The sequence below is a fragment of the Gossypium raimondii genome, chromosome 2 (genome assembly GCF_025698545.1).
Source record: "Gossypium raimondii isolate GPD5lz chromosome 2, ASM2569854v1, whole genome shotgun sequence".
Taxonomy (NCBI): domain Eukaryota; kingdom Viridiplantae; phylum Streptophyta; class Magnoliopsida; order Malvales; family Malvaceae; genus Gossypium; species Gossypium raimondii.
In genome coordinates this window covers 38,711,672-38,727,171 of record NC_068566.1, presented here as the reverse complement: position 1 = coordinate 38,727,171, position 15,500 = coordinate 38,711,672, and the positions used below count along the sequence as shown (strand labels likewise).

The 15,500-nt window shown below is 34.3% G+C and overlaps 1 protein-coding gene across 1 annotated transcript; it reads left to right on the top strand.

The window, feature by feature from the left end:
* The first annotated feature begins 2,815 nt into the window (after positions 1 to 2,815).
* Positions 2,816 to 3,408, top strand: LOC105788682 (hypothetical protein). Its single transcript, XM_012615678.2, has one exon. It carries the CDS (start codon positions 2,969 to 2,971, stop codon positions 3,179 to 3,181), a length of 213 nt encoding a protein of 70 aa, XP_012471132.1. The 5' UTR covers positions 2,816 to 2,968; the 3' UTR covers positions 3,182 to 3,408.
* Positions 3,409 to 15,500: the final 12,092 nt, after the last annotated feature.

Below are 15,500 nucleotides of genomic sequence, written 5' to 3'. Positions count from 1 at the left end.
CCCATCCATTCCATTTCCACTTCAAGCTTAACTTGAAGTTTCTTTTATGGAAGATGAAACTACGAATGCTACATTTGAAATACATCCATCCAAAACCCCCAGAATTGATGGAAAACTAGGCTTCTTCTACCAACAATACTGAGATATAGTATGTCCGCTTACTATCCAAGCATGCCTTGGATTTCTTAATTTGGGATTTTTACCCAAAGAATTCAATAAAACTCTTATAGACCTCAGACCTAACAATGAAGTCTCAAAGATTACCAGCCTATCAATCTTTGCAATGTCATATACAAGACATGCTTGAAGGTATTAGTCAACAATCTAAAATCGATCATGACCAAGGTTATATCGCAATATCAAAATGCTTTTATCTAGGATCGAAACATCATGGATAATATTATTCTTGGCAGTGAACTAACTCATACCATTCGGAGCAAACGATAAGGCAAATGCATTTTAGCTTCACTTAAAGTAGATATGTGCAAAGCATATGATGGAGTTAGTTGAGACTTCTTGCTAGATATACTGGAACATATGGGATTCAACGCTCATTGGAGGCAACTCATATGTCAATGAATCCGTACAATATCTTATCAAGTACTGCTCAATGGACATATAGCGATACCTTTTTCCCGCACAGAGATCTAGCCAGGGGGACCTGCTATCCCCATATCTCCCCATACTATATCAAAATGTCCTCTCCTTATGCTATTGCAGGCCGACTGTTCATCACAAGTTCCAGGCATTCGAATCCACAGAAACTATGCACTACTGAACCATATTCTATTTGCCAATGGTTCGTATTTCTTCTTTAATGCCACTATCCGATCAGCCAGAGCATTAAAGGACATACTGAATACATATTGTAAATTCTCAGGGTTGTCAATCAATCACACCAAGTCTGAGATCTTCTTTAGCAAATATGGTAAAGTAAATCACAAAAAATATTTCTATCCCATATTGGAATGCATGCAACAGAAGCTTACTGGGTGGAAACCAAAACTTTTATCTCCTTCGGGTAAACTAGTATTAATCAAATCCACGTTGGCAACTACACCGATTTACTCTTTATTATGTACCAAGACACCCAAGATAATCCAGGGACTTTTGGTGGGTACAAGATACCAACTATAAAAGTTACATATGTACAGTTGGAATGACTTATGTTGGCCCAAACAAAAAGGGGGACTGAGTATCTCTAAAGCTGACATATTGAATGACGAACTACTATGCAAACAAGCATGGCAATTACTCACAAGACCTCATTCATTAACTAAATATTACTCTAACAAAAATTTCTTAGAGGTATAGACACGAGCACTTGAGTTCTGGACTTGGAAAAACATCCTCAAAGGTCGAGAAATATGTCTCCAAGGATTAGACATCTAGATATGGACAGGACGCAATGTATCCATCTTCAACAACGGAATGGCCCTCCGCCAATACCCAAACCAACAAGTGCCAGAATCCCCACCATTGAAATTACTGACTCTTCTCATGGACACTGGAAGACTCCTCTCATTAATGAACGATTAGGTGCTGAATGGAGTACAAAACTCAACTCTTGGAGTTTCTCCATCCTTGCATGACATGACAGGTATGTCTGGAAACACAATTTTTCTACACAAAAATGGCGGACTGAAATGAGGCCGCCTTTTAATATCAATTGGAAAGCCCTATGGAAGATCAAAATCCCTCCAAAGTTACTGCTCTTTCTCTAGAAACTGTGGCTCAACATTTTACCTCTTCGAAAGGAATTACGGAGTGCCATATCCCTGTTAACCTCCTTCGCATCATCTGCTTTGAACAACCGGAAGATGTAGACCATCTATTCAGAACATGTTCGTTGACTAGAACCATTTGGTTCGGTACCCCATAGTCCATTTGAATAAATGCTATGGAGATATCAGACATTCGAGAATGGATTTCTGTATGGATCAACGATTACGACAGAAAGGACTTGGGATACAAAGTTGTGATTCATGGCTGGATCATAACCCTCTGGCACATATGAAAGCATTGAAATGCAGTATTTCTCTAATAATACACCGAACCCACTATCAGTGATACAAAAAAAAAAAAAATCCAAAAGTGCCACTGGGAATACTATATATTGCTACACATGAACGCCTCTATTGTAGCGCAATAGATGAATCGAGTTCCAGCCCCTCATCATTCTGTTCAACTCATTGGCACAAGAACGCTCCCTACTTTATGCTGGTCATATCCATAGTGCGGAACAGAAACACATCAACCTATGAAGTGGCAACGACGCTAATGGGCTACGCACCTTTCCCCTTATTTTTTGCGGCTTATTACACGAATACATCGAAAGTTCACTGCAAACTACTTTTGGTTCGAGAGATACTGCTAAAACTCAATGTGCTGTGCATACAATACGTCACTCCGAAAGTACATGGGATAAGTTCTTCCTTGAGTAAATACAGGTTCACTGGAAATTTCAACTATGGATGGAGCAACAACGCCACACTCTAACATCAACAGTGCATTGCTTGGCTGCTCGGCCGGCCACCACCCACTGCACGAAGTTCTGGGCACCTTAGTTCTTTCTTGTTTTTGTTACTTACCACAAAAAAGGGAAAAAAAAACACTACGAATGGTCATTAATAATAAATAAATTTTAAAAATCTAAAATCGTATATTCTAACATTATTTCAAATATAAAAATTAACAATTAATTAATTAAAATACTTCTACTTTAAGTTACCCAAGACAATCGTAGCCGTCGGCACTAGAAAACAAACGGCAGAGGAAACTCACATGTTTTCACGCACGTGTCCGACACCCGAGAATGATCCAATGTGGTTGCTCCCCACCGATCTCCTTTACTATCCCATCTTAGCACCCTTCATTTTCATTTCTTTTTCCAGAACTTTTCTCGTCCTCTTTCTACGTTCCCCTTTCTTCTTCCTTTTCAAGAAACGAAAAAGGAAAGATCAAATCAATGGCAGATTGGGGTCCTGTTTTAGTAGCGACGGTGCTGTTCGTATTACTGTGTCCTGGTCTGTTGTTTCAGATACCTGGTAAGAATAAGGTTGTCGAGTTCGGGAACATGCAAACCAGTGGAGCTTCGGTTCTCGTTCACGCTATTATCTACTTTGGTCTCATTACCATATTCTGTCTCGCCATTGGTGTTCATATCTATGCTTCCCAATGATCTTTAGCTGTTGCTTGCTGCACTTTTCACTTTCTCATTTTTAATGGGTTTCTTTTGCTATTGATTTTGCTTGATCTGTTATAATTGAAGCTGTGTTTTAATAGACTCTTTTAGGGATTAACTTATCTATTTTGGTCGATCTGGGAAATGCATTTGAGTTTGTAATTGTATTGATGAGATGAACCATAATTTTCTTTGAGTTTTTTTAATTGCATTCTTTTTGCTTAGTTCTGGATGCTTATCGTACTGCCTGTTTAGAAACGATGTGGGATTTGGTCTTTATTAGATAAAAGCATAAAACTGATGGCTGAAGGTGTAGATTGAATTCAGATTACATTTCTCTTAGAATTACACTCGTAGGCCTGCATTGTAAAGGTATAGTTGGAATAAATTTGAACTTAAGTATAAGTAAAAATTATTCAAAAAAATTAGACATTTTTAAAATATTGAAATTAATTTATGAGCAACTCATATATTAAAGTATGGATGGTGAAAAGATAATACTCCTTGCTTGAAAGCTTCTTAGCAAATCTAGCTTAGTTATTAGCAATAAAAGTAGCGTAGATATCCTGTATTAAGTTTTTTTTTTACTAAAATGAGTCATATTTGTACATTAAATTAAAATTAAAGAAAATTGATCTTTCTAATAAAAGTTTTAATTATTTTTATTGTATATTTCAATATGAGATAAATATAGTACATCTTTTGTTACTGTCTATTTATTTTGTTAATCATGTCACTTTCTAATGGTATTTTTTATCCAACATATACAATTAATTTGTTGGAAGTAAAATATTGACTTTTAATAGAGGGACTTCAGGATACTCCTAGGGTTATTAGCAAATCCAACTGTTTAATTCACAATTCAATTTTTTAGTGGTTGATTGAGTCTAATTGAGATTGTTTAGTTCGTAATTATATATTTAACTTTAAATAGTATTGGAGTTTGGAAAATTTCCACACTATTTTGAGCTCTAACTTAAATTATTAAGGTTCTTGTGTTTTCTTTTTTAATAGTAATTGATGATTGAGATTAAAATCGTTTTGGAAGTTAAATTTCAGTAACGGAAAAATAGGATGAGTTTTTTTTTTTTTTTAATGGTAGATAAAAAAAATTGGAACCAATTTTACAAAATTATTCTAGTACCATCACATATAAGTCAAATATTCAATCGTAATTGTTCCACAATGGCTGTAGGAGTCTCTTGGAATGCTCTCGGATTATAAGGGAAAACTCTTATCATCTTAGTCGGTGTATGCGCAGCCACATTGGCTTCTCTAGGACTTTGTTGTATGACTACCTCACTGTCTCCTATATAGCTCCTGGATTCTCAAGATCAGGTTCCTGTTCAAATGCCCATTAAGACATATCTAAAAAGGCTTCCATAACTTGAGCGCAATCCGTTTCCACAATAATATTAGCCCAATTAACATTACATGTCAGAAGGAGTCCATTGTAAATCGCTCAAAACTCAACCTTCTTTATGCTAAATCTGCCAATGTTTCTCTTAACTCCCTCACGCCATGTACCAAGGTCATCTCTTACCACAATTGCCACCGAAGCTAACCCTGAGTTAGGATCCTTCGCTTTATCCGTGTTCAACTTAATGAAACCTGAAGGTGGAGGTTTCCATGCTCGACACCGTCTCTTGCTCATAGTGTTATCTGCAGAAACTTCAGGCCTATGTTCAATGGAACTCGCCCAACAATACGAGGATTGAAGAATGTGAGATATATTAAAAGCTTTCCATTGAAACACCCACAAATTCCTTTGTTTCCACAATTCCAACAAATAATGCCGAATAAAGATTGCCAGTCAACTTTCGTGAAAACTAAATCAAACTCATTCTTCAAATTCATCGAAATCCACTACATAAATGGAGCGAAAAAATTACAGCAAAACCCTCAAAGGGATGACCTGCTTCCACACCTCACGTTCATTACCAAAATCTCGAAACACATGAATAACAAATTCTTCAATGCTCCCACAAAGGGTACAAGAAGTGTCACCAAACAAACCTATTCGACATCATTTGACATTGGCCAGCAAGCGTTCCTTAAGCACTAACCAAAGAAAATGTCTTACTCTTTGTAGGCCAATAAAATACCAAGCCAACTTCCATTTGGTATCTTATGGATTTAAAGAATTCTGCATAAAAAAGTTATAAGCATATTTAATAGTGAACTTCCCATTAGTGGACCAGTTAGAGATCAGTTCATCTTGTCCAACTAAAGGGCTTGGAGGCAGAATGCCTGCAATGTAAGAAATAATATTATTATCGACAAAACAACGCAAGTAATTCCAATTTCAACTGTTGTCCACCAACGAAGCCTCCCTTAAAGTAGTAGACACATCAATAAACTCAATGTTACGACATAAATTGAATAAAGGTTCGATCTACAGAATCCAATTATCAGTCCAAACCTTGATAAAGTTTTCATCGCCAGTTGACCAAGCAAGACTTTGACATAAAAGTGGCCAAACCTTCGAAAGGGATCTCCAAACAAAAGATCATGACCCCCTCAAAATATCTTCAGGACATGTAACACTCTACCAAATGTCACAATTAACCTGAATTAGTTATCAGCATACTTTTAATTTATATAATTCTTCGCCAGACTTAATGCTATGTTCACATATAAATTTAACCAAATTTATTAACTAACTAAACATTTTTATAAATATTAATCATATGAAATCTCTTATTATACGAACGACTAAGTAAATAGATAAAATTTCTTTACAACATACCCATCTACTGAATATCCCTATACACGAAATTTTGAACAAGTTACATTTTTACTTAATTACATATTCACCCCCCGAGGCATAGCCTCTAAGGGCACCTCTCTATATGCATGATACCACTATGAAGAAAACCACATGAATTCTTCGAGGTCTAGCTTAGTCCCTTCCCACCATTTCCATAATAGCTTTTGATATGCATTCAAGGTAAAACACTCATAAGTTCAAATGAACTTAGTGAGAATCTATACAACAGTGTTCATGAGTGGCCTTTGAATTTTTGAATAATAAATAATGCACATAATTAAACTCCCTGAGTATCATAGGAGATTATGCAATTTGAATGGCGCAGATGACACCCATAAGTTCTTCTTGAATGAATCGTCAGCGAATAAAATGGGGTGGATTTTGGATGTAATTGTACTCTTTCTGAACCTTATTTGAGACTTAACCTTGTCTAGCTTCATCTTAACATTCATTTGACCTTGCTGATTTGCCTCATCAATAGATAACCACGCAAGCCGATATACGATTGGCGACTACCTTTGGTGGACTTGTAGACATTTTGCCACAACAGAGGATTCTTACCCTGATCCCTCCATGTAACACCTCTAACACGTCTCCATCGTCAAAATAGAGTTACAAAGTATTATGACACATATCACAACAATTAACATCACTAAGTCATTCATTTATTAATTTAAATGACAACATTTAAATCTATATTTCATTCACAGCATATATACATTTGCGAACCTTAAATCGAGCTTACAAGGCCTTAAAAACAGTTTGGGAACAATCAGTGACTAATTTTTAATAGAATAGAAAATTTTAGAAAAATCAGAAAGAAATAAGGGTCACACAGCCTTGTGATAGAGCCCAAGCCGTGTGGCTCAGGAACATGGTTGTATGGTCAAACCGGGTACAATTCGAAATAAGGGTCACACAGACCTTGTGAATTTTTGAAATAAGGTCACATGGCCATGTCGCCAGGTTGTTTAACTTTCTATAACCGTGTGGAAAAACCTGCACCTAAAATCAAGAAGACACACGATTGTGTGAGGAGGCCATGTGTGGCATACGGTCGTGTGATAGCCCGTGTCCCAAGCCGTGTGCACCTTAAATAGCTTCTAAAATAAGCCAAAATACTACTCATTTCTTAAGTGCCAAGCCAAACCAAAATCACATATTTACAGGCCTTTAAAATACATTCAAACAAACATAAAACATACCAAAACATTCAACCTAAGTGCCTAAACAATGTGCCATCATTGACACCACTATTCAAATATCAAACCAATTTGCATTCAAAGCTTACAAATCCATACATTAGACACTTGCCAAACTTACCACTCATCCATACCATTCAAGTCTACTTCTACCATAGTCTAGTCATTCACAAGTAGCATAAAACAAAATGACCAAAACATATACATATAGACCTTTACAAGCCAAAAGCCAAATGCATATATACATGTAACAACTCAATTTTTAGTGGTGTCAAAAATAGTAGTTCCGGGACCACAAAATAGACGAGAAAGTCCGTAAAATTAGTATTTAAATTATACAAGTCAATAATAATTTTTATAATGAATTTTGATTTGAGGAATTTTAATTAATTGAATTAATAGTTAATATAAGTGGTTTAGTCCAAAAGTCAAGTGATTATTGAAAATGAGGTACTGGGGCCCCGTTTTCATAATTTAAGGTCGTAAATAATTTTATTTAATATTTAAAGAGTTGTATTATATGTTAATTGAAGTTTGGTGCGGAAAATTTAATGATTTATTGCTTAATTAAGGTAAAATGGTTAAATTTTAAAAGAGGTAAAAGTTAATTGTTATAGATTTAAAATAGTAAATGGACCAAAATGGTGATTAAACCATGGTCAAAAAGTCCAAGTGTTAATCATTCCACTAACTTTTAGGTTATTTATTCATTTAGTCCTAATTAGTTTAAGGCTAAGCGTAAATAACCTTGTTTATTTGGAATTTAATATAATTGAAGGACCAATTGTGTATTGGACCCTCCTTAAATGACCTAATAATAGAAATGATGTGGAATTCTTTAGATTGTGGTAAATTGCAATTAAATCCTAATTAAATAAAGGTTTACCAATTAATCTATTTTCCAGTATGATTGAAAATGGTGGTTTTAGGGCCACAACTCTGATGTTTCAGGTCACAAATATTAATTATTTAATATTTACAAGGTCATTAGTGTCGTATTAAAATTTGGTTAGGAAATTTTAACGTTTGGATGGTTAATTAAGTAAAAGGACTAAATTGTAAATATAAAAAGATGGATTTATTATTTAAAAGGGGTAAATTAAAGGGGTTTGGATGGTAAATAAACCACCATTATCCATAGTGGATGGTTTTGGCTTTCATTTAGTTAAAATTTCATGAATTAATTAAGGGTAAAATAGTAATTAAGTAAATAAATAAAATTTAAATGAAATAAAAGCCAAATTGGCTATGAAATTTCATTGTTTTCTTCTTCCAAAGGCTGAAACACCATTTTTAAGGGGAGAGCAAGCTTCGGCTAGCTAGGGTTCTTTATTGGGTACGTGTTTGGTGTCCGCTTTTAGTAATTTTTATGGTTTTGAACTCGTATTAGCTTAATCTAGCTAACCTGACGACTAATTTGTAAAACTATTAAATGTTATGGATTGTGTGATTGATGAATTTGAATTTTTCTTGAAGTTTTATGGTAAAATGTTAAGCTTGGTTGCTAAATAGGACTATTTGGTAAAGTGATTTTTGTTAATTTTAATGTTTAAGGACTAAAATGTGAACACAGTAAAAGTAAAAGGACTTGGTGTGAAATAACAGCAAGTAGGGGCTGTAGAAAGGTATTGAATAATTCGGCTGAAATTAATTGTGGTTAAAAATGGTTAAATTGTAAGTTTTGAGCTTAATGACTAAATTGCATAAAAGTAAAATATTGGGGGCAATTTCATAAAAATGTTAAAAAGAATTTAATTGCATAAGATGAGTTAACTTTGTTGTTGAAATTAGTGAATTGAATGAAATTATTATTTTAGATCAACAACGAGTGGAAAACCGAGGAAAAGAGAAATTACCAAATAATCCTTGTACCTTTGTCATTGCTACAATTTAGTCAGGTAAATTCGTTCGGTTTAATTTTAATACAATTTAAGTGTATGTTATATGAATTTAATTGTTGAATGTTGAATAGTATATTGATGCATGTAATTGAAAATGAAAATAATAAATTGATATGGTATCAATCACTGATTGAGATATTTTGAACCGATGAATGTTTGGTTGTTGAACTAATACTTACATATGAAATATGAAATGATGAGATATTCACGTATTGTTTTGTGATGGAATGCTCTGAACCGATGAATGTAGGATAGAGTATGATTGGCATGCCAATAGGTTATATTGCGCGCTATACGAGATTGGTATGAGATGAGATGATGATTCTTGTGTATTTCCTGTCCACTGAATATACCGAAGTCCAGCATTTGTTGCAGACTATCGTGTTATATGTATAGTGTTTTTGGCGTGTTATTGGGGGCGGATGTAAAGCCTTCGGGCATGGCACTTGGTGCCGAGGCGTATTATAGGAGGGATGTTAGCCTACGGGCTAGGCACTTGGTGTCGAGGCATGTTATCGATTGGATTGACTCGTTTGAGCATTTGGCGTGTTTCGGATGGATAACCATGTACTCTTATCTGTATATCGTTCATCGGGCATTATTTATTGATCATTGAATGTTATTGAAATATGGAAAACTGATTTGTACTATTATTGAGCATTTCTCACCTGTTGCGAGCTGTGATTGACAGGAACTCTGATAATAATCTTGTGGCAAGAACTTTGTTTTTTAGTCTTGTTATTTGACTTGTTGAGTTTTAATTCGGCAAGATTTACCATTCAATCAACGAACTTACTAAGATTTATGAAAGCTTACTCGTACTATTTGTCTTATTTCTTGTAGATATGTTTTGTGGATCTGGAGATTGGATTAGCTCGCAGAAATTAAACTATCCGGAGATTATTTGGTAGCTTTTGAATACATCTTGGCTTATATGGCATGTAATAGGAATATCTGGTTATGTTTTGTAATGGTTCATAGTATTTGAAATGCGTGTGCGTTGTGCATTTCATGTTGTGAAAGGAGTAATTAAGTGAAGTATGCATGTTTCATCCTGAGTCCAAGAAAGAAATTGTAAGTTTGAATGAATATGGCATGATAAATTTTGTTTGAGTTAATTATGATATTATGGGATCCATAGTAAGTCAATTGAAACATGTTGTGGCTTAAAAATGTAATAAGCTAATAATGAATGTTTGGTGATAGTTTTAAACACATATGTTGTAGTTTGATGTTCTTAAATCGTTGTTGTGCTAAGTAGCTATTTGAGGCTTGTATGCTTAATTTTAGTGAGGCACGAGTAGATGATGCTAGTCAAGCATGAATTAATAAGTTTTGTTATTATTGATGGTATGCATTTATGGTTTGGAAGTTTAGCTTGATAATGGATTTGTATGTAATTGAAATGTGGTGTCAATGATAACACATTGGTTCGCCACATAGGTTGGTTGTTTAACTTGATTTGGAGTAGTTTAAAATGTACTCAAAAGTCTTGTAAACATATGTGTAAGTATATAATTAAGTACTTAAGCATTTGTATATGAAATGAGCATGTTTTGGGATATTTGTGCATACACACGGCCTGGGACACAGGATGTCACAATGCCGTGTTGCACACACGGGCAACCCACACGGGCGTGCCCCCTGAACGTGTTAGGTGCAGGTTTCACTCGGTCTAGCACACGACCTACAACACGGCCGTGTGAGGGATTTTCGAAAGGTACACGTCTGACACATGGTTGGCTACATGGCCATGTCTGGAACTACATGGTCTGGGCTCTATCACACGGCCTAGACACATGGCCGTGTGACCTCTATTTTGAAAATTTTCATAATTTCCCTAAATCTTCTAATTTGTTTTGAATTGGTCCCTGATTGTTCCTAAACTAATTTTAAGGCCTCGTAAGCTCGATTTAAGGCCCATAAATGTATGTATTACTATTATATGAATTATTATGAAATTCTGTTAATTAAATTGACAACTTAATGTTATCTGCTATTGATTGTTTTGGATTGTACGGTAATACGTCGTAACTCTAATCCGACGACAGGTATGGGTTATAGGTGTTACAATACATCTGAACCAAAATCTAACTAAGACAACATCAGTCAAGTATAAGAAATACCACAAGTGACAAGTAACCAAAACAGTTACAGATAACCTATTACATGCATATAACCTAGCCACACGGGCATGTCATAGGTTGTATGAATATTGGAGTAAATTTTTAAAATTTTCTAATAGGTTACACAGCCTCAGAGAGATACATGACCTGACCACACAACCATGTGGCTCACATGGCCTAACATATAGCCATGTACCTTCTTTTTAATGTTAGGGGGTTTTCAAATTTTTTTAAAAAATTTTTTCCTTTGTTCCTCTCCCACCACTGTTATTACCCACCCAACCAACCACCCTCTCTTTTTGTTTATTTTATTTATTATTATATTAGTTTTATTATATTGTTATTATTACCATTATTATTATTATTATTATTTCCATTTTTATTACGCTAAGTTGATTTTTAAAATAGTATTAGATTTTTGTTATTTTCTTTTTAATTATTTAAATTTTATTTAGTTTTATTTTTAATTAATTTTCTTTTTATTTCTATTTGTACTTTTATTTTTCTTGTTATTATTATTATTTTATTTTTAGACTTATATGTTTTATTTTATTTTATTATGTATTTTCTTGTTATTATTTTGTTGATTGTTTTCTATTTGTTTTGTCACCTCTTTATCTGATTTTATTTTGGTATATCTTCTTATTAGTGTGCTTGGAACCATGTATTTAATTTAGGATCTCTTATAATTCCAAATTTCACTATTCCGGCGAAATCATCTAAATTCAAGGCAGTTTCAATTCCATTTCTCCCTTATGATATTTTGCTTATTCTGTTTATATCAATTTGTACATTGAGGGCAATGTACATATTAAGTGTGGGGAGGATGTTTATATGCTTATGCGATATAGCCCCTAAATTGTTGTTTGTGTTTAAGCCATTTTCTCACTCCTACCATTAAAGTTAGTTTTTTTTTTAATTTGGAGTTTTTATAGATTCTATTTGGGATTAATTTGTGATTTTTGTGTATTGTATTATTTATATTTTAAGACACGATAGAGTCAAGCATGATAAGTCGTTTTTCAAAAATTATTATTTTAGGTTGTCTCCTTGAATTGAAGAATTATCTTAAACTTTTAAATTTGCAAGTTTAACATCAAAACCATAAATTTTTGTGAGCTTTTGAGCATATAGAGCATATATTTGTTTCATGCTCATTTTATTTTTGGTTTTGAGTATGTTAACTTTACTTGTTATTCTATAACTTGTTTCGGTTATATATGCCGAGACCGCATTATTGATTTGATACATTGAGATGATAGAGACACTGTAACACCCCAAACTCGGCTTAGACGTTATGGCCGAATCTGGCGATGTCACATGGAAAGGGATTTGAAGACAAGATTGTCGAGTTTAAAAACCGTTACAGTAAGTTAGCTTTTATTTAATTCGAAAAAAAAGCTAGTTGATTTGCTTTAAAACTTGTCTCTTAGCGGAAGCTTTTGTAACCAATTAATTTAGGGAAAATCGTTTCTATTTATGAAAAACCTTAGTTTTAAGAAAAAAATTCATGTTTTGTGGAGTTGTAGTTTTAAAAAAAATCCATAAAAAACAGTATAAAGTCCCAAATTTAAAGCCAACCAGTCCATAGTCCAGAAGATAGATAAAAAAACCCCAAGTAAGTAATAAATTCTAGGCATTAATGGAAAACAGTCTAAAATTTACGTTTGGCCACCTTCAAGTCCTCCGCTGCATCGACCCGTCAAGTCTGGGATTACCTATACAGATTAAACAGAGAAAGGGTGAGTTTTCACAAACTTAGTGTGTAATCCCCACAGAAAACATGCATACAGATAATCAACAGAATTCAGTTAGATACAGTCTGAGGCCTGTGCCCATCACAAAATCAGTTTGGGCCTTTGCCCATTCAGATACAGTCTCAGAAATACATTAGGGCCCTGGCCCATATCGATCTGAATCTGATCTGATGAAATTAGAATCCTACCCACCAGCCTCTACACACCATCTCTGTCCAACCCTACACACCATGTGGGGATAAATCAACCCCCCATCCCTACACACCATGCTGTATCGAAATGCGTCACATAATCAGAAGGTTGCAGTTGAGCTGCCAGATAACAGGCTTAATAGCCTTTCAGACACTTCCTCTAAATCTCATCAACCCATCTCGATGCAATGCAATATACAAAATATGTCATGCCATTATGCAATTAATAGTACATACATTCAGATATCATAAGTCATGCTCGGTATAGAAATCAGACAGACAGATCACACATATAGGGGTCTAAGTAAAGCTTACTGACTCTACAGTAGGTCCACAATCGACTTGGGCGACCCATGCAACCTTACAGAACTTTTTAGAAAAATGGGCTCACATGTCTATGTGGCCCACTCGGCCCAAATTGGCCTTGGCCACGGGATCCATTTTTAATGTAACCCGTGCTAGTTAATTATTCATATATATTTTTACTATTTACTTATATGTTCCTCCAGAGCTATCTACTTGATTCACTGTTACTAAATTATTTATATCTTGATCTACAGAATTTCGAATAAAGATTCGCTTGATGTTTTTGAAACTAGGCTCAAATGCCTTTCTACCATAAAATTTTCAGAATTTTTGGTTTAGCCAATAAGTACAGTAAAATCTTCAAACTTACCCCTGTTCTACTGTCTGACAGCTTCGTCTCTTCTTTTCTAAATCTCTTAGTAAAAAATTTAGATGATGTGTCCATTTGTTTCTATTGAAAATAGACTCATTAATTATTTAAACATGTAAATTTTAACCCCTAATTATTTTTCTCCAATTTTTGATGATTTTCAAAAGTCAGAACAGGGGAACCCGAATTCAATTTGACCTTGTCTCACAAAGTTTATTACACCCCACGATTTACAATTTCATTACTTAAACAATTTCTTCTATGAGAAACTAGACTTAATAATATTTAATTCCATATTTTTTTCATCATCTAATTTTATTTCCACAATTTATGGCGATTTTTCAAAGTTAGCCTACTGCTGCTGTCCAAATAGCAAGCAATTTCGGCTTTTTGCCGAATCCCTTTCTTTTTGCATTTCGGGTACACACCTGGTTTTGTTTGATGCTAGAACAGTCCCTGAGCACTCCAAAGGCTATAATAAAGATTCTCAACATTAATTTAATGGATTTACAAGAAAATTGACAACCAAGAACGAACAGAAACCCAACTTACCACCAACGATAACCTTTCGTTTAACTATTGTTAAGGCGAGAACACTGAATTCACCAGTCCGAGCCTCTCCCTACGCCCAAATCACAGAGGAAAAACATTACCACTTTAGTCGTTAAGATATTAATGACAGAAACGAAGAGAAACACTTACTGACACTACGCGAGCACTAACCGCGTGCGAAAACGAAGGAAAATAAATGGATTAGGGAAAAATCAAGAAGAAGAAAAAGAAGAGAATATGGAAAAACTCAGAGAATTTTGGTAAGAGGAGAGGGAGAAGAATATACGGCAAATTTTTTTTTGGAAAAGAGAATCAAAATTCGTTTATGGGGAAAAAAATAAAATAAAATCCCGATAACCCCCAAAATCCCTTAATCTTCTCCCTTAATTCCCACTACACATCCACTACTCAGAATCCCCTTATTACAGAAATCTATCCCGAAATCTGAGCAAAAAATAATATTCTTGCCTGCATAAGGATTTGAACACAAGACCTCTACCATAATAACACACCATTTAACAACCAGACTAGCAAGCCATTCTAATGTAATTTACCTAACAATCAAATAAAAGCCTACTAAACAAGAGTAAGGCCTAGTTCATTTAAAATACCAAAATTTTCCCAAGCGAAGACTTGAACTTGGGACCTCCTAAACACTCCTAGAACACATAACCACTAAAGTTGACAGATATTTGTGTCATATTTTCACAATAACGAAATTAGAAATTTTTGGACGTTACAGACACTTAGGATTTAAGCCGCCTAACCTTTAACCAGCTTACCTATTGAATTAACCCCTAGTAAACCCTGTTGATCCTAACACATTTTTTTCTCACCCATTTATGTTAACCCGTAACTAAATTATCCCTTTTATTGACTCCCTTTTTGTCCAGATTTGATTTGGTTAGTTGCCTAACTATGTTTCATCATTTCTATTGCTAAATTTTACTTTGTTAAAAGAAAAGAAAAAAGTGAAAAAAAACAAATTTAAAAATTAAAAAATATATATGAATTGAGCTTGAATCATTAATCTCGTATTTTGTGTAAAAGCTCATTTCATCTCTTTATTTATTGTTGATGTAAATTCTTTTAGTTCAGCAACTGTTTTTTTTCTAGTTAGGTAACTTATCAACTCGATTCT

Coding starts and splice junctions, on each gene's coding strand:
- LOC105788682 (XM_012615678.2), top strand. CDS start 2,969: ATGGCAGATTGGGGTCCTGTTTTAGTAGCGACGGTGCTGTTCGTATTA.